This window comes from Sparus aurata, chromosome 3, assembly GCF_900880675.1.
Source record: "Sparus aurata chromosome 3, fSpaAur1.1, whole genome shotgun sequence".
Classification (NCBI taxonomy): Eukaryota; Metazoa; Chordata; class Actinopteri; order Spariformes; family Sparidae; genus Sparus; species Sparus aurata.
The window spans coordinates 2,323,701-2,347,592 of NC_044189.1; the positions used below are offsets into that span (position 1 = coordinate 2,323,701).

The 23,892-nt window shown below is 40.7% G+C and overlaps 1 protein-coding gene across 1 annotated transcript in view; it reads left to right on the forward strand.

The window, feature by feature from the left end:
- enpp2l (ectonucleotide pyrophosphatase/phosphodiesterase 2-like) overlaps positions 1–21,280 on the forward strand; it is a 37,278-nt gene extending 15,998 nt beyond the window's left edge. Inside the window, exons 23-25 of the mRNA XM_030412404.1 lie at positions 363–495; positions 679–835; positions 19,836–21,280. Of these exons, the coding sequence (XP_030268264.1) occupies positions 363–495; positions 679–835; positions 19,836–20,006 (461 nt within the window). The 3' untranslated portion in view covers positions 20,007–21,280. The remainder of the gene's footprint in view (positions 1–362; positions 496–678; positions 836–19,835) is intronic.
- Positions 21,281–23,892: the final 2,612 nt, after the last annotated feature.

The following is a 23,892-nucleotide window of genomic DNA, read 5'->3' on the forward strand; positions in this document are numbered from 1 at the left end:
CCAGCTGTGTCCCATTAGACCCTTTTTCACGGTAGACGGTTGACTTGTCTGAGCAGAAAAAGATACAGGTGTGACTGACAGCCTTAACGATGGCATCAATCTATTAAGTGTCCTCAGTAAGTTGTGTCAGCGAGTGAGAATGTGCAGCATCAGAGTCCTGGAATGAGCTCAGCTAAATTTTTATGCTTTAACGAGTCGTTCTGCATGCACTGACAGGTACAGCAGGTGTAAATGAGGCTGATTTGTTCGCGAAGAAACCTCCATCTTATCAGAGGCTGACGACACTTGACCCACTTACACCCGATCCTAATCAGAAAGTCAATATTTGCAGAATTGTATCTAACCCTGGTGTTTGCCTGCAGAGATTTGGAATTACCTGCAGGGGACGCTGCTGAGGCGTTACGCAGATGAAAACAACGGCATCAACGTCCTCGCTGGTCCCATCTTTGACCTCAACTATGACGGCCTCCGAGACACCGCAGAGAAGATAAAAGAGTAAGAAGGCCAGAATCTGACCTGATCCAGCAGGTGTAGTCGGCCTCCAGCGGCCTCAGAGTTTAAAATAAATCCTGTTGTTTTAAAAGACTAAAAGAATAGTAAAGAAAAGTATTCAAAGAGGAACTGCAGCTCAAGAAAAAAGGGTTTTACATGAGCCTCTGACCTCCGTCCTCTGTCCAGGTTCACGGCCGATGGCGCCCCGCCCGTCCCGACCCACTTCTACACGGTGGTGACGAGCTGCCAGGAGCAGAACCAGACGGTGGAGGAGTGTGATGGAGCTCTCAGGGTCTTCTCCTTCCTACTGCAACACAGAGCGGACAACAGTGAGGCTTGTAATGTGAGTACAGAGAGTGTCCAGCAGGGGGCGGCGCTGTCTCAGCTGTCAGTCATCACCAGAGACCCAGACACAGAAGTGTAACTAAATACATTTACTCAAGTTCAATTCTTTACTTTTTTTTAACTTGTGCTTTAATTGAGAATTTCCATCTTTTGCCACTTTATACTTCAACTTTACTTTGGCAGCAAATATTGTACTTCTACTCCATTACTTATATTCATTTACTTTAGTAACTAGTTACTTTTGTGGAATTTGCGCAGTGAATTTTAAAACTAATTTATTTTATCAACATCTAGCTAATGAAAAAAATGTAAACGTAAAAACACAATAATATGAACAACTCTTATTTTTCCACAATATTTTTACTTTTTACGTTCTGGGTACTTTTCACTGCACTGCTATCTACAAATTCAAGGTGCTTGTACTCTACTTGAGTATTTTCAGACACATTAATCTCAAAGCAGCTTTACAAATGAAAATTGTAGACAAAACATATAAAGAAACGATCCAATTTGTGTCAATAAGACAGTTTTCGGAAAATTAATCGTCAAATGTTTAAAATAATAAAATACATTTTCATCTTAATATGGAAACGCAAAGAAGAACATGTGCACTAACACGACAGAATCTTTGGAAGATACTTTATCACAAGATGATGTTGTTTTACACAGAACGAAGATGGTTTACAGCTCGTATGAGCACCTGACTGTGACTAATACATTTCGTTTCATGCAGACATCATGTGATTTGAGTTCTCAGATTTGAGTCATTGCCTTGAACTTTTGTAAACAGAATAGTTTTGAGGTTTCAGCCTGTTGGTTGGGCAAAATATGATGTCTGAAGATGTGACTTGAAGGTCGTGGGCATTTCTTTGGATTGTTGATTCTTCTGTTTGACTTTTAGAGCAATTTTTGGGAGTTACAGTCAATTTTTATGCAATGATGGACCAAAACGCAAGACACACACAGAAGCAGGCAGGTAGAGGAATAAAATTGTGTGCTTAAATGCTGATAACCAAAGTCCAAGTAACAAAAAGGCAAGTGAAGGGAAAAAACTAAAGACAGGAACAGAAAATGAGCATAGGAGACATGTGGACCAAAACAACAGACAAACCAAAGAAGACAAGAACATAAAAACTGACAACAACAGGAAACAGGAGGATAAAAATACAAATTAAAACAGGAAGTAACAAACCAAAACCATGACAAACTATGTAAAATCCCCCCAAAAAACAAACACAATAAACATTAATGTTTTGGCCTGAGACACAGTCACACTCATGATGTCATCCATGATTGCACAATTCAATTAATCAGCTGTTGGGGAGTTGAAATAATTGTTTTGTCAAGAGACGTCGATGTAAACTTTCAGAAAACAGAAGTACACTGAATAGTTTTAATATCAGGCAAATCTGTGCTACTGTACTTCAACATAATGGTGGAAACTTGGAGAGATTTAAGTTTATAACATGTAATATTGAGTACTTTTTTACTCAAAGCACATTTTCTTATAATACTTAGTATAATTATCAATTTTAATGCCGGACTTCTGATCTCTGTGACATTAAACTCTGGTGAAATTATGAGTTTTCCCAGCTTCACGTTGGAAACTAACATCCGACCTCTCACCACTAAAGTAAGACCAGGTCATGGGTCATGTTTTCTGTCCTGTGGTGAGACAGTGATTCACCTCATTGGTTAGTTTGTGGTGTGATTTTGGACTTCCGACCAAGTGAATTGACGTCTGGTGGACACCAAGATAACATTTTCAATTCAAGATGATATTGTGGACTTTTTCTGAACTCTCAGTCTGGCATTGCACCAATTCTCAGTGTGTAAAGTGCAAAAAAATGAATGAATGAATAGAAAGAAATTAACGTCTTTGCCATATAAAAGTAAAATTTAGCAGGAAACACAGTCGGTGAATCTCAGGACCCCCAGAACCAGGCTTTAGTTTTGAGATCTGTCAGGCAGTTTGGGTCACACGGGCCTCCCAAAACCTGTAAACAAGAGGTTAATGTGTTCCCGACCAAACCGCCTCTGGATAGATCGACAACCAATTAGTGCATCAAAGTGTGTGACGTAATGACTGGACAGTTTGTGGTCCAGTATCAAGCAGGAAAAACATGCGGCTGGGTGACAAACGTTCGGAAATTACATCTAAACGGTACAAATTATATTTTTAAAATGAAATATGTCTTTCAATGCAGTTGACGCAAGAAAAAGAGAACACAGACTGGACCAGTGACGTGTCCCTTCTGTTAGTCATCATATCAAGCCTGCTGCGTATTACACAAGTGGTTTTGGTCGTTGGTCAGATCTCAATCCGACTGCATGAACATGTAATAAACAGGCACACAGTGTTTTAAGACAAAGATAGAGAGAAATCCATGTAGAACATTTGCCGGATTTACAAGAAGGCCCAAATAACTACATAATTGTCATAAAGAGCGTTTCTCAGTGTTTATAAAGTGTCTCCTCACTCAACAACTGATAAAATGAGTGATTTTCTAATCCAGTCTGGGAGATTTCTCTCCCGGCTGTCTCTGACTGTGCAGGCTGCAGTATGTTCGTCTTTATGTCTGCCGTTGTGGAAAACATTCTCAAGTGTTTGTGAATTGTTGTTAATTACTGTTAGATTATAAATTTACCAGGTTATTCAAACAATTTCATCCCCCTCAAATCCCTGCAATACTTCATGGAGTCACCAGGTGGAATAATTGCTCAAATATAAAAGCTCACACATGAAACAAACAGAAATGTTTTTAATACCAATTATTCCAGAAAAGAGGAACAAAAACAGAATCACCAAACATATTAAAACCAAAAAATGCACTCAGTTCGACTCACCTTTATCTTACCTGGTTGATCTGAACGATTTATTTTGTAAAGCAACATTTGGTCGAGTGTGTGTTGATCAGACGATATCAATCAGGTTCTGTTTCTCTCTCACGTGATCTTAAGATTCAACACTTGTCTAAGCTTACATACGGAAGGCTGCATGGAATTAGCAGGATTCTGCAAATAAAAAGCGACAACTGCATCCCATTTTTGGTGAGATTGACCTCGAACTTGTTGAAGTTCCTGCTGCACATCAACCCAAACACGATATATACCAACTTTTTTATTAGAGCAGTTTGAGAGTAAACCAGTCTGTCATTGCCACCGCTGTCATGCTCAGCCTCTTTTCTCTTTGAACCTTCATTTCATCTTGTGTTGCGGTGTCGATTCAGATTATTACAACTATAAAAAAACAACGACAGTTAAGCGTTAAACCTTAAACGTCTTGTCGTGCTTGTGGACAAATTGGATCACATCCTTAACTTTTTATTGGACTCTTGACTTTCTCTTTATGACTCAGCGGGGCTCTGGGAATCAACCTCGAAGAATTCTTGATGGTTAACAGGCGTCTGTTTTGGCTCTGAGAGGGAAAAAAAACATAGAGGCCCGTTCTGCTGCAAAGACACTGAGTGTTTACGTTTCACTACATCTATATTCAAGGGTGAGCGATTACATGTAGCAAACACATGAACCTAAACAGCCACCGTACTTGTGGCGCTCCGCTGCTCTGACTCTGCTGGCTCATCTGTGTTCATCTCAGTTTCTTCTTTTTATTTAAGTCACAGTCGTGGCCTGAGCTGTTCTATTTCCAGGTTATCCGGACCTTGTTTCCATTCCTATTCAACATCTCCAGACCATGACGACCGTACGATGCAGAATATAAACATGCTGTTACTCATGTTTAAACCTGCGTCGTGTTCTCACTGTGCAGGCTTTTTTTGGGTGTATTCTTTGGCAGGCTAAAATTAGCTCCTTGTTGCCAGGTTTGACAACACGGTTTTGTGCTTCATGACAACATAATTATGTAGGTGACATCATGTGACAATGTGTATAAAATTAAGGGGGACTCCCTTTCCACCACCACAGCTTTATTTCACAACAGAGGCTGCTAGCTTCCCTGTTTTGAGGTCACTACAGTTCGTCCAAACCGAGAATAGGAAACATTACTCTTCCCGAAATTTTAGTGTCACTATGTTGTGACAACCCTGCACATATGGTCTTGAAAAGTTGAGGCACACATACCACTTGGTTAGAGTGAGAAAGAGTTCACTCATTCATTCATTTCGTTGCCAGAGAGATGGCTGAAATTTGACCTGAATGCGGCTGAATTCACAGGTTGAAACAGGAAGCAAGCGATGGTCTTGACTTGTGTCCTTGAGCTCGGCAGTGGTCTCACCTTGATGTCTCACCGATACCGTTCCGTCCTCCTCCTGACAAGACAGCCAGCTCATAAACATGTCATCTGAACTTCACATGACGCATACTGTGAAAAATGTTCATATGACATTGAATAAACATGCTGTGAGCCAATGTACAGCGGCAGCATTTTATCTCGGTGACTGGCCTGAGAGCAAAACTCTGGTGATTAATCAATAGTCATACAATTAGTCTTTGTGGGTTTTACCTGGCATATTTTCAGTATGAGTTTGCCAAAAAGAGAAAGTAAAAGGGAAGGAGTGGTCTGGTTTCGCTCATTAGGAACAGATTGGATCAGGAAATCCCCTCCAAGTCATTCTGAAGGAGATGGTCATATGACTGAGACTCGCGAAAACAAACATTAAGGACTAATTAGATCATATTTGCGTGTGTGTGTGTGTGTGTTGAGCTGCACTCTGCTGGACTGGAAACCCGACAGTCTGATTCTTACTACAGAAATGCCAGAAACTCCTTTTTTAAAGTAGAAACCTGGCGCAGGACTCTTCTACCGAGTCCAGTCTCTGCTTTCTTATCGTGACCTCGGCAGGATGGAGGTCAACCTCGGGCTGAGAGAGAACTCTGTGCGACTCCAGCGAGATCCATCTTTGTCAGATTTGTGTGGTGGTAAGTGTCAGACCCGTCACAGTTGTGGCTCAGTTCACCGCTTTGTTAAGGTTGGGTGAGGTTGGGCTTTTGTGGCGGGCTAGCTCACTATCGGGATGCTTTACATGCCCAAAGATGGAGGGATTATTGTGGACGACGGCTGCAATAGTTTGTGTTGAAGTCTGTTTAAAATGATTCACCCTCCTTAGAAATGTATTCCGGGGAAGAACGTTCACAGCAATGAGACTTACTGTACTGACTCTTATCAGGTGATGTGCGTGCTCGCCTGTTTTCTGCCTCACATCCAGTCAATAAGACCTTAAACTGGCTGTGGACATCTTTGCTTTCACTCATCATTCTGAAGTAAACACTGATATCAGCGGAGGCCTGGGGAGTCATGGCAAGGATCTTTACGCTGACGTTTGCATTCAGTTGTGATACTTTTTTCCATCTGTTTCAGAGCTGTGTTATTGTGGATCAACACATCAGCTTCTTCGGCCTCTTCACGTTATTCTTCTCTGAGCTCTTCAGAAAGAACAGCCTGTTAGCTGCCCTGGGAAGTTATTTTGGCTCTTTACAAAATTCAAACAACCAAAACTCAGATTTGTTCTGTGCAGAGATATGGCTATCAAATATGTATTTAAAAAACACTTACTATATATTAGGGCTGCCCGAAAAATCAGATTTTCAGGTGGAAAGCCCTGGAAACAAGGGCCAATCAGATGAAGCCCCAGCTAGCTGTTAGCTACCCTGACAAAATTAATCAGCATCAGTTTGGTGGTGGTTGCCAGGTTGTGATGGCTGAGGGTGGAGAGAAAAGCCATGAAAATGTAGTCGACGAAGACCTTGTGTGGAAAAGAAACAGCACTTCTGCTATATGGACTTATTTTGGATTCAGGAGAGACGACGTGTTACAAACACAGGTACTGTGTAAAACATGCCGAGCAGTATTTACTTTAAACACAGCCAGATTAACTCCAGTTAACCCAACGCTAAGCTAAACTAAGCTAAGCTAAGACAAGCTAAACTAAGCTGTGTATCGATCATGTCATCTCACACTCTGACTGACTGATCAGGTTGATGTTAATCCTTGCTGTCCTTAAAAAGAAACAGAAGTTTGACTCTACAACTTACATACACGTGCTAAAACAACTGCATGTTCAGTTCAGTCTCAAAGGGTTTCCCTGTGCAAAACAAAGAAAGCAGCAGTATTGTTTCAGTATCTGGCACATCAGCTCACTGGAGGGAATCCCGTCGCTCTTGTAAACAACACGGCAGCATGTCGACGTGTGCAGCACGCCAACACAGCACCTCCACCATGATGTCACTGTGATACTCTGATTTATGATAGACAAAGATCTCCCAGTGATCCGGGACTAGTTTTGGTGACATTTAATAACATGATGGACCTGCATGTGAGAGGCGGCGTGTCACAGGGTTTAATGCTGCTGTGTCATAACGCCTGCAGCTTGAAGTTGCTTTAATGAGGTGTCGCCCACGCACCGGCTATTCAGAGGAACTTCTTGAACATTTAGTCAGCATTAGTTGCAGGTTTAAGGTTTATACTTCTTTGTTTTTTTTTATTAAAAGTCGGACAAAAATACCTTTTAACTGTTTAAACTGTATCAGTGCTTCATTCTGGAAACCAGACGTGTCCTGTGGAGATAATCTCATTCCACCAGATCATCGATCATTATCATTATCTGACGTTAAAGGTCATCGAGTTCAGCGTGGGAGTCAGTCGCGTCTGCCTCGATTCAGATTAAATCAAAGATGGGTTCCTGATAATCTGACAAATGGAACTATTTAGTTCTTATCAACGACATGTGAACCTGTGCAGCAGAGAAGATCCAGTCCCTGCACATGTTATTCACAGAAAACATGCCACAATCACCAAACAAAAAACATGTGGCAAAGATCAGGAAAAAGTTATGCTTTGTCTAAAAAAAGTCTTAGTTCTGTCGCCACAAACACGGCAGGAAAATGTCCAGTGGTTTCATGCCGAATGGTGGTCTCTGGAACTTCAAGATCAAGATCAAATTTGTTTATTCAACTCAAGTTCAAAAGTTGATTTTGATGGTTTTCTCTTGACTAAATGTGATATGTCAGAAATATGGAGAGCATCAGGAGGGAGAGAGACTTTTCAAAACATTTTCCATCTCTTACTCACGCTATCAGTGTAGAAAATAACTGATATTATGCAGATAAAGATCTCCTTAGCTAATGTGTGGGGGAGTTGAAATATGTCTCCTGGTGAGCTGGTGCTGTGAGCGTCAGAATGCTGGTAGTACAAGTTGATTCTTGTCAGGAAGCATCATAATAACTCCGCAATATGACATGAAATCCAAAGACGGTAGTTAGACAGAAGCACAAGTCACAATGACGAATCAGCAACAGAGTTCACAGTTTTCGTTGTTGTGTCGAGAGTGTTTTCAAGCGGAACGTTTACGAAATCACTTGAAATAAAATCATCTGGATACGTCATGAAAAACAAAAACAATGGTTGCCAGAACATAGAATATTTGAAATATAAAATCAAAATGTGTAAAAGAAGCAAAAGCAGCAAATATTCAGTATATTCAGGAAGTCAGCTGACCTCATTAGACCGAGAACTGACCAACTGAATCAACCTCCGATGATAACACAGCCTCCTCATCAGACCACATGACCTTTACCAGCTTATTGAAGCTGATTAGCCTCACTGATAAACAAATCTGTGAGCTCTACTGTTGATTCTTTACTGTCTGATTTCACCAAAATATCCTTCAAGGTTTCATGAATGTGTTGAACAGTTCTGGACCCAGTTGTAGTAGATTCAGAGTCTCCTTAGTTGTTTTCTTTGCTTGATGCAGGTCAATAATTTGACTCTTCTGAAACAGAGCAGCATCTTTCCCCGTCCACAGGATGTGTCTTTAGACATGGTTGTTTGCATCTATTTGCTTGGTTGAATCCAGTTGGGAACTTTTTTCAGGCAGGCCGTGTACTCAAAACAAATCTTCCTCTACTTCAGTTTCAGATGGATTTGAAATCACATCATTTACACCCTCGATAAGCGGCTGAGCTCATCTGCGACTTCAGAGATGTTTTGTGGACTTTAAAAACTTCACATGCTTTTTCCATCAGCACGAGAGATAACGACTGACTTTAGATTCTTGGGTGAACTGTTCCTTTAAAGTCTTTATTTTTGTGAAAGTTTTAGTCCAACCATCAGTTCAAACCCCAAATATATGTTATATTAAACAGAATTAGAGCAGCACATATTTATATTTGAGTCGATAATTTGATCAAAAAAATTCATATAGTAAATTGTCTGTCAACATTTTTTGCAGATCATCTTCTGACTAATCTCTCCATCTATATTTATTAGTCTCACTTCTCATTCCTATATTGCACAAAGCAGATGAGTGTTAGTCATTATCTGACCTCCAGGCCGTTCCAGCAGCACACGGTTCTGAAGAAGGGTTCTGGTGGGGAACTCCCAGGAAGGGAAGCAGCTGTAAGTTGCATCGCTCTGTCAAGGAAATGAAAGCCAGAGAGGCCACATTCATTCACATTCTTCTCTAAATGAGCCCAATTGCTGATGGTTTATCTGAACCTGCCTGGACACTTAAGTTGTATCTGAGACGTTAATGTGCTTTTCCAGCCGTGCTCTGCCAAGAACCCCCCGGGGGGTCTGCTGGAGACTCCTGGAAGCTGTCAGGTCCAAATAGATTTCCTGCCGACCCATGAAGCCTGAAAACACTCTCATGTAATGCAGTCTGTGAGGGATCCTTTGTTATCGGGCTTCAGAGGAAGTCGAGGAACATTATCGTTAATATCCAGTTCTTCAGTGTCCACACTTTCACAGCTTCTCAGAAGTCATTTACGAGTCACGACCTTAAATGTACGCGTGTCCTCAACATTTTAACAGCTCTGCACCCAGATACACTCGCACGCCTCCTGATGACTCACCGATTAAAAAAGGCAAACAGCGTCAAAGACAAATCCCAGATGGTTGGGGTGTTTATCTGAGGGGTTCCCTAAAAACGACGGTAATCATTCAATCAAATCAATCAAATGTTATTTGTATAGCCCTTTACAATATCCAGACGGTACCCAAAGTGCTTTACATCAAAGCAATAATATAATACATAAAAACAATACATAAAACACAAGAAAGTGCTACAGTGCTGCAAGAAAACACAAGAAAGTGCTACTAGTGCTGCAGGGTGTTAAAGGCCCTCTAAAAGTTCATAAAGTAAAAAACAGGCAAAATAAGTACAGCTAAGAGCAGGACTACCCTAGTCAGAGTTAAATGCCAATCTAAAAAAGTGTGTCTTCAGCTTTGATTTAAAAAGGCTGAGGTCAGTAGTGGTGCGAATGTCAGGGGGCAGTCTGTTCCACAGCCTGGGAGCTGTGACAGCAAAAGAACGATCGCCACACTGTTTAAGTCTCGACCTTGGGACCTCTAACAGGAGCTGGCCGGAAGAACGGAGGGCCCTGCCATGATCACGGACAGGTAAAATCTCTGACAGGTAGGAGGGAGCCAGGCCATTAATGGCGTAAAAAGCAAACAATAAAAGTTTAAAATCAATTCTAAAATGAACTGGAAGCCAGTGGATTGACGACAGCACAGGGGTAATGTGTTCACGCCTGGACGTGCCTGTTAAAAATCGGGCAGCAGCGTTCTGGACAAGTTGGAGACGCAAGATTAAAGACTGGCTGAGGCCGACATAAAGTGCATTACAATAGTCCAGTCTTGAACTTATGAAGGCATGGATCGCCTTCTCGAGGTCCTGCCGACTTAAAAAAGGCTTCACTTTGGCCAGGAGACGCAGCTGAAAAAAAGCTTGTGCTGACAACAGACCTAATCTGTTTATCGAATCTGAGCCCACTGTCAAATGTTACCCCAAGATTCTTTACATGTGGTTTAAAAAAGGGCGCCAGAGTCCCAGAGCTTGTAATTAAAACATTTGACATAGATGGCGTGCCAAACAAAATACATTCGGTTTTGCTGTCATTCAAGTGCAAAAAGTTCAGAGCCAGCCACTGTTTTACATCAGTGATACAGTCCAGTAACTGAGTAAGTGCAGTGTTTTCATCAGGTCTCATGGGCAAATATAACTGTAAATCATCAGCATAAAAATGAAAAGACAGATTGTGTTTTTTTATAATTGATCCCAGAGGTAGCATATAAAATGAAAACAGAATAGGGGCAAGAATAGAGCCTTGTGGCACCCCCGCAAGAGAGGGATGCCTGTGAGGAGCAGAGGTCACCAATCATTACAGAAAAACTCCTATTTGCCAGGTACGACCTAAACCATTGGAGGGCGGTGCCACGGACGCCTGCGTACTGCTCTAGGTGAGATACAAGGATTGCATCGTCGACTGTATCAAAAGCCGCTGTGATGAAACACAAACAGTCTTGACAGTTTGCATCTTCGTTAAATATCACTTTCACTTAACTCTCCCTTGTCGGCTGTGAGTCACTCACGATGTGAGTCATGTTGAGTTGTCTCCCATCTTCAACATGTCATAAAATGCAGCTCAGCAGTATCTTGCTGCAGTGTGAGTCGCAATTTTATTACTCAACAGTTGGCCTTCAAAATGTTAACAAAATGTCAGTGTCAATGTGTGTGGAGAAGTCATTCTCTTCTCACAGTGTGTGTTACTGTGTAGGATTAAATGTTAAAATGTCACACATCATGGGAGGGACTGCAGACGAACAGGTGGAAACCTCCCCAGTTTGTTAACCTTCACGAAGAATATTATTGTTCAACACCTGCTTATGTTCTGCTTGGTTGTCGGCACAGAAACCATATGGTTAGGGTGAAGAGAACATCCTGGTTTGGCCTAAAATACCTGCTTGGTCGCTGCACTCACAGATGGGAAAATTATCTGGTCTCCTTAAGAAATGACTGGTTTTGATGCCAAAGACAAGGCTGAAATGTCTTTGGGTGTCCTTGAAAATATGCAGCGGTGTGACTCGGACTGCGTTCGGTCCACCCTCTCCCACTTGCTCTTGTTTCATGCCCTGGAAAGTTAAATCACTGGGCGCACACAGCAATGAGTGTGAAACAGATGCACCAATAAACACTATTAAAAGTTGTCAACGACTGGAAAACATCTGACAGTGATGACACTGACGGCAGTTATGAGCTAGAGGGAGATAGACACGTTTGTTAAACACTGATCTCCTTAAAGCGAAACTCTCACCAAAATGCAACCTAGGATTTTTTTGTGAATGTACCCGAGTCAAACCTTTGAATAAAAGCATAATTATGACAAAAGAGGCACTTTTAAGATTTACCGTATTTTCGATTTCGGTTCAAACTCATTTTCAATGGGAGTGCTACGGACACTTTTACCATAGCACTATTTTTAAAACAGTAAGAAGTCTCGACACAACATGAAACTTTGCTGGTAGTATCACCAGGGTCTCTACACATGAACACGAGCATTGAGAACATTGTTTGTGTACACAGAGTTTACTAAAAAGAAGGTTTTTGAACTACTCACGTTAGCAGTAGCTTGTTCCGCTCGCCGCCGTCCTGCCAGTGGAGAAGTGTCGATCTCAGAATGTGACGTAACCTGGAGGACAGTTAAGGTGGAACTACTGTCTTCCTGCAACAACTATCCACGCCAGATCTCACGTGACTTTTCCGGCTTTTGATTTTAGTATTGTTTCTTATATGAGGCTCCTTTTTCAACTTCAAGGTCAATATTGTTTTTCACTAACGACAAAACAACAAATTATCCTGCATTTATATGGAACTAAGCTTTAGGAGCGTTCCACCTTAAATGTCCTCCAGGTTACGTCACATTCTGAGATCGACACTTCTCCACTGGCAGGACGGCGGCGAGCGGAACAAGCTACTGCTAACGTGAGTTGTTCAAAAACCTTCTTTTTAGTAAACTCTGTGTACACAAACAATGTTCTCAATGCTCGTGTTCATGTGTAGAGACCCTGGTGATACTACCAGCAAAGTTTCATGTTGTGTCGAGACTTCTTACTGTTTTAAAAAAAGAGATTTTGATGCTAGCATAAAAGTGCCCGTAGCACTCCCATTGAAAATACGGCAAATCTTAAAAGTTCCTCTTTCGTCGTAATTATGCTTTTACACGAAGGTTTGACTCGGGTACATTCACAAAAAGACCCTAGGTTGCATTTTGGCGAGAGTTTCACTTCAATGACAACGTTAGAACCGCTGCTGCTTTCACTTGCAGCTGTGCACAGCTGGACTTCCTGCAGGATGGTCTCAAGCGCAGCAGCTCAGCTGAAACCAAAAGCACAAACTGAACCAAACACTTCCAGCAAATCAAAACAAAGCTGTTCCACGTGTCTCATCCAGAGAAAACACTCCACACTGTGTAGGTGTGTGTGGGCATGTGACGGCTCTCGGTGCCTCGAGCTGTTTTAATAAGAAACCTCATTAAAGTTCACGGTGGCTCTCAGACATGATGGAGCAACATGTGTTGGAAAAAAACTTGTTTTTGGAATTTTACCTTTCAATGCAGTCAAAGGTCACAGCGGCAAAATACAGCGTTATCTTTCTGCAACATCGCGTGATTAACAGCCGACGCAAAAAATAATTAAAGTATAAATGTTACGAGCGGTTTCTGACTCATAGAGAGCTCACTCTTCATCCTCCTTCATGGGAAACCCGTGAATAATTCATTTAAAATGTGACAATGCATATCTGAAAGCGTATAATCCAAACTGCATAAAGTTACAGTTCGCCAAATAGATTTTAATCGTAGTCCACAGAACATTTCTGGAACTTCACAGCAGGACAGAGCTCGTCGTTCAGCTCAACAGCTGAAGTAGATGAGGAAAATGGTGTAATCCAAGTTTCGAGGCTGCATTGATTTAACAAGACGTCATTTACACCCTTGACGCACTGTCAAGCTTCCACATTCACTCCAGATGGCGCACGCTACAGCGTACAGCTTGGCGACTAAAGAAAAGATTTTGGCTAGAATAAGGGTGTAAATAATGTCTTTTATAGTCAATTTAGGATCTTGGGGCATCTGGAGGCATTTAAGTTTGTTTTCTTGGTTGTTTTTTTACATTTTAAATCAAGTCCTTGGTTACTTCAGTAGCTTCTGAGAATGCTGCAACTCTGTTTTACTGTGAAGAACGTTGGGTGAACTTTTCCTTTAAGAACAAAATTGTCCCCACAAAAAATGATCTGAACTATTCCTAAAACAATCTGATCAGACGCTTGCTTGCTGTTTCTTTCACCATTAAAAAAAACAGGCACATGTCGTCATAAAGGTCATACGAAATAAGTAAAGATAAATACATTGTGGCAACGTATTCTTTAGCTTTTAAAAATGTGAATAATTTGTTCGATGAATTTACATTTTTGCCTGAAAAATTAATCACTGCAGAGTTTGGGAAGTCTCTTGCAATTGAAACCATGACATTGTCTCATGGGGCTGTAAAAGCGTCACGGTTCATTCTGATTTCATTATCATATTAAAAATCCAATTAAATGATGTCATGGAAATATACTGAAGCAGGGAGTCCAGCACCAGCCCACAGAGCCGACAGTCATCACCTCGTACAGTCAAAACACTTGCTGGAATCGTTGATGGAAGACTTTGTTGAGTAATCTGACACAGTGAGTTTGTTTGTTGGTGTGTGTTTCTTCATGCTGACCTTTAGGCACAGTTGTTTTTGTTTTTCACTGGACCGTCTGTCACGCAATACCTCTTTTTCTTAAGAGGGACTTTGTCATCATGGAAAATACTTTTAACGTTGTCAGTGGGTGGTAAGGTGCTGTCAGCAGCATGACTGCTGACAGCAATGCTGAGGCAGTTGAGCTAGGGGTGCACAGGAAAACAGGTTGTGGAAAACATCTGATTACACCTGTGGCTTGTGAGCCAACGTAAACACAACATGACACCGTCACTGAGGTTGTATCAGATTTTCCACCAGCAGAATTAAACCTTGTTGATCTCCTGACCCCTTTGTAGTTGTCTTATCTTCGAAGCCCGACTTGTTGTTCTGCATACCATAGCTGTACAAAACCTTAACACAATCCTGTGTTAAGGGTGTTATCTTAAAACTACTGAAGAAAACACGCTGAGAAATATCCAAAATGATAGTATAATTGGATAATATCTGAGTATGATACACATAAAATGGGGAGCAACCACTGAATAGCCAACAGAGGACAATTGTACTGGTCTCCAAGAGAAGTATGATTGCATTTGAGCTTATGAGAAAATAAGCCTACTTCTCACTGGATTTATTACCTCAGTAAACAGTTTGCTAATGACTATTGGACACTTATAGGTGTTTCTGCAGGCTTTATATAACATTGTGGTTCTAAAAGCAAGCACATCAGTGCAGGTGGTTTCAAAAAGTTCATTCTCAGAAACGAGTTAAAAGGTCCTTATATTCATTTAGAAAAAAATATAGTAATTCATTGATGTGAAAAATGAGGAATTTACTCTTGCTCTTACTTTTACTTAAAGTAAATTTGAAAGTATGTACTTTTGGATACTTAAGTACCTTTAAAAGCAAGTACTTTTTTACTCTTACTCGAGTAACATGTCGACTGAGCTACTTTTACTTGTAACGTAGTAAATTTTGACCAGTAGTATTTGTACTCTTACTCAAGTACTGGGGTCGAGTACTCTGTCCATCTCTGGTACTGGGCATCTACTACACATGTTTCTTATACTAAGGTCACTTTCATTCCATAGAAATCGACCTCTGAGTGAAGTAAGGTCAGGAATATGTGTAGCAGATGCATTAGACATGATTGATCTGGTCTGCCTCTTCATGAGTAACTCATGCTAACAAGGCCAAGTTTCTGCAGTGCTGACAGATGGAAAACAAAAATAATGGCGGGGAAGGATTGTCTTGTTAATTTGTATTGTCGTAACTTTGGATGACTACGCGGTAATAAGAAGAACAATATGTATGAGTGGGTTTTTCCCCAGTGTTGTTTTGAGTTTTCCTGCTCCAGGCTCCTGGTTGGTGGAGATAAATCTCCATCTTGGTTACGAGTACAACATATTGTTTATGAGAACGATGTTGGAATGACGATGCCACATTAGCTGGAGCAATGCTTAGATTAATGTCACCAGCAGATTAAAGCCTTGGGAAGTAATCAAATTTAAGACTATAAGAATGTTTGAAGTGCTGTTTCTTCTTCCACTGAAGGGTAAACAGCATGTGACCGCTGCGTGCAGTACAAAAAGTTTAGATGGTGCCTGCTGATCCTTGATGGGAGCCTTTTGATGTTGAGGACAGTTTCATTGTACCACCTCTTGTTGAAAGTACATTAAGAAAAGGTTTTGAAAAAAGCACCTCAACACTGATCTGAAGTCTGGGGACAATCTGTGATAGCTGGATAATTTTTCAAGGGTAACATTCAATCTTAATATTAGAGTCGTATTGCAGCACACATGCAACATTTTTTCAGTTCCATTGCCAGTTGTTTTCACTTTTAAAAAAGATCTCATTAGCGACAGGGCTGTGGCTGAGGAGGCAGAGCAGGTTGTCCACTATGCGAGGTACGCTTGTTTGGTTTTGGTTTGGTTGGTTTTAAGCAATTAAGCGACTTTAGATTTAGAAATACATTGTGGTTTGGCTCTGTTCTGTGTATCGCATGCTTACCCACACTTGCCAACCTTGAGACCTCAACAATAGGGAGGATTTTGAAAACCAAAGCAGGAACACTGCAACAGAAATACCATATTATATAATATCAGTTTTACTTTTTATTCCCAGGAAACAATGCAGAATGAGTCGTCTGTGTGTCGTGAACCCGTGAGAGGAGCAGGAACAAAATGCTGCAACAAAAGAAAAGAAACTAAACTGAGCTACAGCAGTGAAAAACAATCTGTGCTCTAGGCTGTAACGATGTAGAAGAAGCAGCCAAGCACGGTCCACTCCCATAAGGCATGGTTTGGCATGACGTACTGGTTTGTCTGGGCTATTAGCAGAAAGCAATTTATCTTGATTTATGTAGTTTTCAATCTGCCGTCAGCATTGTGCATCACACAGAGAAATCCGTCTGCCTCCAGACTAACTATTAATAGTCGATGTGGTAACAGAGGATGTGCATGGTTTTAAATGAGTTCAAACACAAAACAGGTTCCCACTGTGAAGAAACAGTTCAACATTTTGGATTATTTCCATCTTTCTAACCTTGCCAGAGCTCAATTCAATGAGACTGACTGAATGTTAAGTTCACTAGAAGCACAAAGCTGTCTGGTCCTTGACTGGATCTGCAAAGTATTCTGGGTAAATTTGGACTTTGGGCCAAACTTGCCTGACCAAGTTTAAAACCTTCAGCTTGCACCAGCACGTATGTTTTTCCTTCTGTTGGAATTTTTATTTGTTTTACCAAGGAAAGTCAATGATCAGTGACTCACGGTTTATACGATTGCTCACTCCAGTATCATTAATCGTTAAATAGAAACGCGGCTGTCGGTTTCCAAAGAGCAGGGTGGCTTAGAATTGAGCCATTTTTGTGTATCTAATTTTTGTGTATCTAAAGTCTAATTCGCAGTAAATTTGTCTCAAGTGTATCACAGATAAGAAGCCTTCCACCAGTGTCCTGTTTCCAAGCAATGATGATAGAAAATAATCTGTTGCATTTCGGGGAGCTCTCCGCCGCCAGTTTAGTCAGAATCTGGGTTTTTGGGGGATTTGGTAATATGAACGCTTCAAGAGACCTCTGTGGTCAACAAAGTGTTAAAAATCCCTGTTTGAGTTCATTCAGCAGTCTGCAGTCATGCTGTAATCTGTGCTCTCTAGATGACCTCGCATTCTTAGTGACAGTTTCATTTAATGCTTCAGAAATTTGCAAAGATTTAGCAAAGTTCTTCCTAATTGAGATGATTTGGATCCTTTTCTGATTGAATTCAGCGCCACTTTTAGATCCACATTTCACTTTGTCAAATAGCTGCAGAAGTAACAACATTCCCAGAAGCCTGAGCTTCACTTTGTGTTTAGTGATTATTATGAAAATGAAGTTAATGTGGAGATTCCAAAAACTGTATTTCTGCGAAGGAGTTGGGAGATTTCATTAATCAGTCAAGTCAAACTCTGTTGAATGCATCACCTCTGTAGGACTGAGATCTCTGCACCACATTACATACAGATACGCATCGCAGCACTCCTCCTGGTGAAGTTATCATCGTCTTTATTGATTATTGATCACTATCAAAGGCAAATTCCATGTAGAAAGATTAGGACTGTCAGCAGTTGTGCTGGGCTGCTTGTATCCAAGGTGCCTCCAGCTGATCAGTGAGAAGAGAGCCAAATCCACGAGGTTTAGAAATCTGTATGCACGGTTTACAAATCCACAAGGTGTTGTTATTAAAGTGTCAGATGAGTTGACTTGGAGCGCTTCTTTAGATGTTACAGGTGGGTGTGCGGCTGGTTTGTGGTTTGGCTCTGATGTGTGTCGGTGTATCAAAACACAGCAACAGTATAAACTGAATATTACCAGAAATCTTCATGCCCGCTCATATCCTCCAATCACAGCAATTACCTGATGATTACTTGAGTTATTTACGACCCAGTATTTTATGACAGGGAACAACTATTGTTGCCAAATAATTAATTAAGCCCTCTCTGTTTCATCTGTGCTCCTGATGGTTTCCATTACCCAAATTGTAAATCTGTGTGCATCAACATTCCAAGGTATAAACACCAAGTCTGGTACTAAGAAACAAGTTCATGCCCTTATTTTTCCAGAGGTAAACAGTATGTGAGTCATGTGTTATTGTGCAATCCTGCAGTCTGTAGATGAACTGACCTGTTGCCTTCAGTTAATTGTACCTGTTGTTTTCTTTAATCGTTAATAAGAAGGTCCAACACTTCTCTCGTCAAGCTAAAAGCCTGCAGGGGTGTGAAACTTTATCCGGCTGGAAAAGTCCTCAAACAACAGTTTTTTGTTTCGCTGTGTGCTGAGGATGAATCACAAACACGAAAACAATGTTGACTCTGTTTTACCGTCTTCGTGTTTTGTCCGCAGTTGCTACCATAAAGTCAAGTTCCCTTAAAGTAGCTTCAATTTCACCAAGAAGCATCAAACATGTCTGCACATTCATGGCGGATGATGACATTGTTGTTCAATAGATGCTGCACTCAATAGACTCTTTTAATTTTGTTTATCTTTCTAATCTTGCAACAACAAAATAGTTTCGATATCATTGTTATCCACAGCCGTGAAATTATTCCTGATATGATAAATCTTGTTCTCTCTCGCCTTTGAACATATACATCTGTCAAACTTAACATTCCTGAATCGTTTGTCCATCTCCTGCTGGTACCTGCATCAACACGCAACGCGGCCTCTTGAAATGTCTTGAAAACACCCACTTGACATTCATGCAGATAACATTGTAGCACAACTGAACCCCTATCTCAGTTTCGGTCTAATGTCAAAAGGAAAAGATCTGCAGGCAAGAGATAAGACTATGTTATTGGAAATGTTCTGGTTTCCATTTGCAGTCTGGCTGTAACTGACCAATCAGAGTTGAGCAGGTTTTTGTTGAGTGCACGTAAAATATTGTGTATTGAGAGAACAAGAGGTGGAATTCATCGGCTCAAATACAACCTCAGGAACCACCGGATTATGTCCGACAGTGGTTTTTGCTCTTTATATGTTAATATGTTGTATCATCTATTAGTATTATGCAGATATTTGTTTATAAAATGTTTCATTGCCGACTTATTTTCTTCATCTCAAATTAATATCGGCCCAAAAACACTGATCGGTGCAGGGAAGAAGGAAGTTAAGTAAAACAACGATAGCTGTTATTCAGTTTGGTTTTCATTTAACACCTGTGAAGAAATGCAATAAAATGGATAAAGTAAATTGAAGCTAATTAGAAAGAATCAGCAGTTTATTATAAAACAGTATCATCTGCATATAATCGCACTCAGAAGAGATGACTTAATTTATTTATGGTGACCAGGACTGGATTGTGACTGGAAAGCTTTGTGTTTTCAGTGGTTGATCTGACAAAACAAGCAGTTTGTGGATGTAACTTTGGGCTTTGAAACGCTTAACATTTTTTTTTATCTTATAGATGAAGTTGTGCATAAAAACATGACTGAAAAGCACAAATCAAACACTACCTTTAATGAGCGAGATGATAACGACTTTCTGCCTGTGTGCCTTCAGAATGCAGAGGAAGAGTCACAGTGGGTGGAAGACCTGCTGAAGCTTCACACGGCCCGAGTCCGAGACGTGGAGATCCTGACGGGCCTGGACCTGTACCGGTCTACCAACCTCACCTACACCAGCACCCTGAGCCTAAAAACCTACCTGCACACCTTCGAGAGTGATGACTAGACGCACAGAAACAGACACACACACATACAGGACGTAGCCCTTTGTAGAAGTTCTGCATTTTCACCGCATGCTCGCTGGACAGCCGACGCATCGTTGTTCCACTCCTGAGGAACTGCCCGAGAAGAGCTTGGAGAGGGGAACACATTTTTTTTTTTTTTTTGAAAATTGAAAAGATTAAAAGAATGGTTTGGCAAGTAGTTGTTTGGAAGATTACAAAAGGGATATTTAATGATATTCAACCAATCTGGGAAAGAGAAAGCTAGCACAGGAATGATGCAGGATGTGGGACTACACATATAAATCCATCCATACATCCTCCTGCCAACATTACGGACCATATCGTTGTTGTAGCCTCTTAACTGTCAACAATGTATACTTTGTATTCCTACTGACCATCCATTGCATGCTATAGAATTTAAACATTTTTGATGGTGTATTATCTTAAACATAAAAAATCACTGATCACAGTCTCTGTTATTTTTTTGTCAACGCTCTAATTTCATTGTGAGGTAACATCTGGATGTCTGCTAATTGTAAACCTGAGTTTGATTTGACTCAGCCTGAAGGTCTGCAGCATGATTTGCCAAAGAGTCCACAGTTATGTGAAGTATTTACAGTTAATTGGCTCAAACGTCCAAAACCGCAGGAGTGGTTCTGTGAGGGAGGAGTTTGCCATTTTGGGAAATGCACTCACTCTCTTTCCTGAGAGTTAGATGAGAAGATTGAGGAGCAGCAGTTTGACTGGAAACCAACCCATCAGTGGAATAATGGTTAGTTAAGTATCTTCCTGTAAAACCACAGATTGGTAAAACCAGGAAATGTCTTTGTGTTGCAACTGTAATTCCCCTGAAGAATAGGTGGTCCCCAAAAAGACATCCACTTTTGACAGCAGTAAAAAAGGCTGCGGTTGCTGTTCGCAAGACTTTTTGGCTTCTATTGACACCACCTCCGTCCCCTCTTCCTCCAGATATGAAGGTCAGCTAATACACATTTAAAGGATAACATGATGTGCCACTTTTGCTGCAGTTGTCAACCTTCGATGTATCTGTGGTTTGCAGAATCTCTACCTGCTGACATTTTATCCTGGTGACTGGGCTGAGAAAACACATAATCCATCTCGCAGCACTTCTAAAGCTTGTTTGTTTACTCAAAATCTTGGAGTGTGTTTCCCAATATGTCAAAGCGGTCCTCATGTTTACATTATGCTCAGAAAGTTCCCAGAGGCCTTCAAATGTTCAAAAGTATGTGGCATTAAACACACAAGAAAAACTAAACTGAGCCCCTTTTGTGTAGTTCACCTCCTTCCATGACTACTAAGAATGATTTCCATGTAAACACATGATGATTCTCTTTCTGTGGGTGACCAAAAGATTTGAATTTATCACTTAGAGAGTAATAATGATGATGTGCTGCATGGATGGGCCAAACAAACAAACTAAATCCAGCAATACATGAAAAGAGTTTTCTTGATGATGCGCTGCTCCATCAGCGCCATCTTGTTTGTCAGCGCCTGCTGACAGTTTACATCACTGGGTGGGAAAAATGGATGTGGCAAACTGAACTGAAATACTGAAATTCTGTTGTATTTAATTCATTTATACAATCTTTCATAATTATTACGCGGCATGGAATAGTAGCAGCACCCAGTGTTGCAGTGTTAACCCAGAGTAATAAGGTGGAACTAGATAGCTGATGCTTTTATCAAGGCGGCGACAACACTGAGTTGTAATTTAAAAAGAAATGGTCATCGTACTTTTGGTTTAAAATGTGTCACGGAGGTTTAAGACATCAGTCTGTCAGTCAGTGTCTAGTTTCAGACAGCAGCTGGAAGTGAAATTGATGGTAAGCATACTGTAGATGATTATAATGAACATTAGAATTGATATTAGTTAACAATCTTCTTCATGGTGGTCCAGCTGTGTTCTGCTAAATTTGTAGGTTTATGTGTCTTTGCAACTTAAAGTTCAAATGTCAGACACAGGTTGATCAGTGGTCCAACAATCTAAGCGAAGTTTCATTTTCAGTTTGTCACCACAGACACGTCGTGTTTTTGCTAAACTTCCTGCATTCACACCTTCAACTCTACGCAGACAAAAGCAGTCAGAACCGGTCTTTTAAATGTTAACTCAAACTGTAGGTGAACACACGTATATTCCTGTAATCTTTCAAATAAAAGGCGTAGAGGATTTCAAACTTGAAATGCCTACAAGGTCACTCAGCTCAGAATGATTGTTATTATATGTTATAATGATTAATATTCCTCCACTGATTGGACTGCTGATGGGTCTGTGTGTATTCATTCAACATCTGCAGAGGGTCTGCGGTTGCTCAACCTCACCACCACATAAAAACAAATGTCTATCGTCTGCTGCTTTCACACATTTGGAGCTCAGCTTCCATTAAAAATGTTGGATGTTTGTGGTTTCGAGTCCAACAGATTTCATGTCTTCCTAACAACATTTGTACATTGTATATTTACAGGTAACGTCAGCTGCATGATAGAACAGCTACACAGAGGAAGTGTAGACGGACATTTTCAAACAAGAGTCATACTTTGTGTGTTCTTTTTCTGTGTGTAGTTCTGCGGTATCATCAAGTTTGTGTAACATTTACTAACACATTGTGACCAAACGCTTTCATCTCCCATTCACCAAGAGTCCATGTTGGGAAAATCCCTTCATTTTGTAATTATTGCTACATACAGTGACTCCAAACGAATGAACACCAGAGTTTTAAGGGTTCCTCCATTCATCGTTCTGCAACTCAGGGTCGTGCAACTAAAACAGTTTGGTTCTGCTGGGTGACAGGAAAATGTTGCAGGCACTGATTGACTCAAGGTCTGCTGCACTTTATCCATTTCCTATTTTCAAAGTTGATGTATTTCTATCGTTGGTACTGTAATATGAACGTCCATCAGTAAAATATGCTTTAGGAATAAAGGTGAACAAATGAGGAATAAAAACAGAAATTTGAGGAAAGTTTGAGGAAGCGGCCGGTTGCCACATCTGCATCCACCCTCCGTCCTCGTCCACCTAAACAACTGGATCCATGTGGAAGCTGTTGGATCCAATGTAAATCTTCGGAACAATTTAGACCATCCATCGCATTTCTGTGAAGCTTTACGGGAATATTGTATTCTCAGCAAATCACTCAAAGAATTAAAGATGTTTTGTCACATGCATACTCTTCTTGATGTGCTATCCATTTACAAATGAGAGCCAGACCTCAGAGGAAAAGGCGATTTCTGTAGAATTGACTAAAACGTCCTGGAAATACAAACCACATGGCTTACCACCAACACATCTTAAATCGCACAAGATTGCACATAATGAACAGTAAGATTCATCTATTTTGCCGACATGTCCTGAAGAGCCTGAGACCACTGGGTCTAGTAAATGGTTTGATGAAAATGTTTTGTGGCTTATTGTCTTGTGTGGAGGGCCGATCAGGCTGAAAGTTAAGAGCTGCACGTTGACTTTAACATTGCCGTCTTAGCTGAATTAGCTTGTTGGCTAGTTACCCAGCTATTTTTTACCAATTCCGAAACATCCCTTCCAAATTTTAGGGAATAATTAAAGTGAAACTCTCGCCAAAAAGCAACTGAGGCTTTATTTGTGATTGAATATGAGTCAAACCTTCGTGTAAAAGCACAATCACGGAGATGCTACTGCTAACGTGAGTTGTTCAAAAACCTTCTTTTTAGTAAACTCTGTGTACACAAACAATGTTCTCAGTGCTCGTGTTCATGTGTAGAGACCCTGGTGATACTACGAGCAAAGTTTCATGTTGTGTCGAGACTTCTTAGTGTTTTAAAAACAGAGATTTTGATGCTAGCTTAAAAGTGCTCGTAGCACTCCCATTGAAAATTAGCTTGCCCGAAAACCAA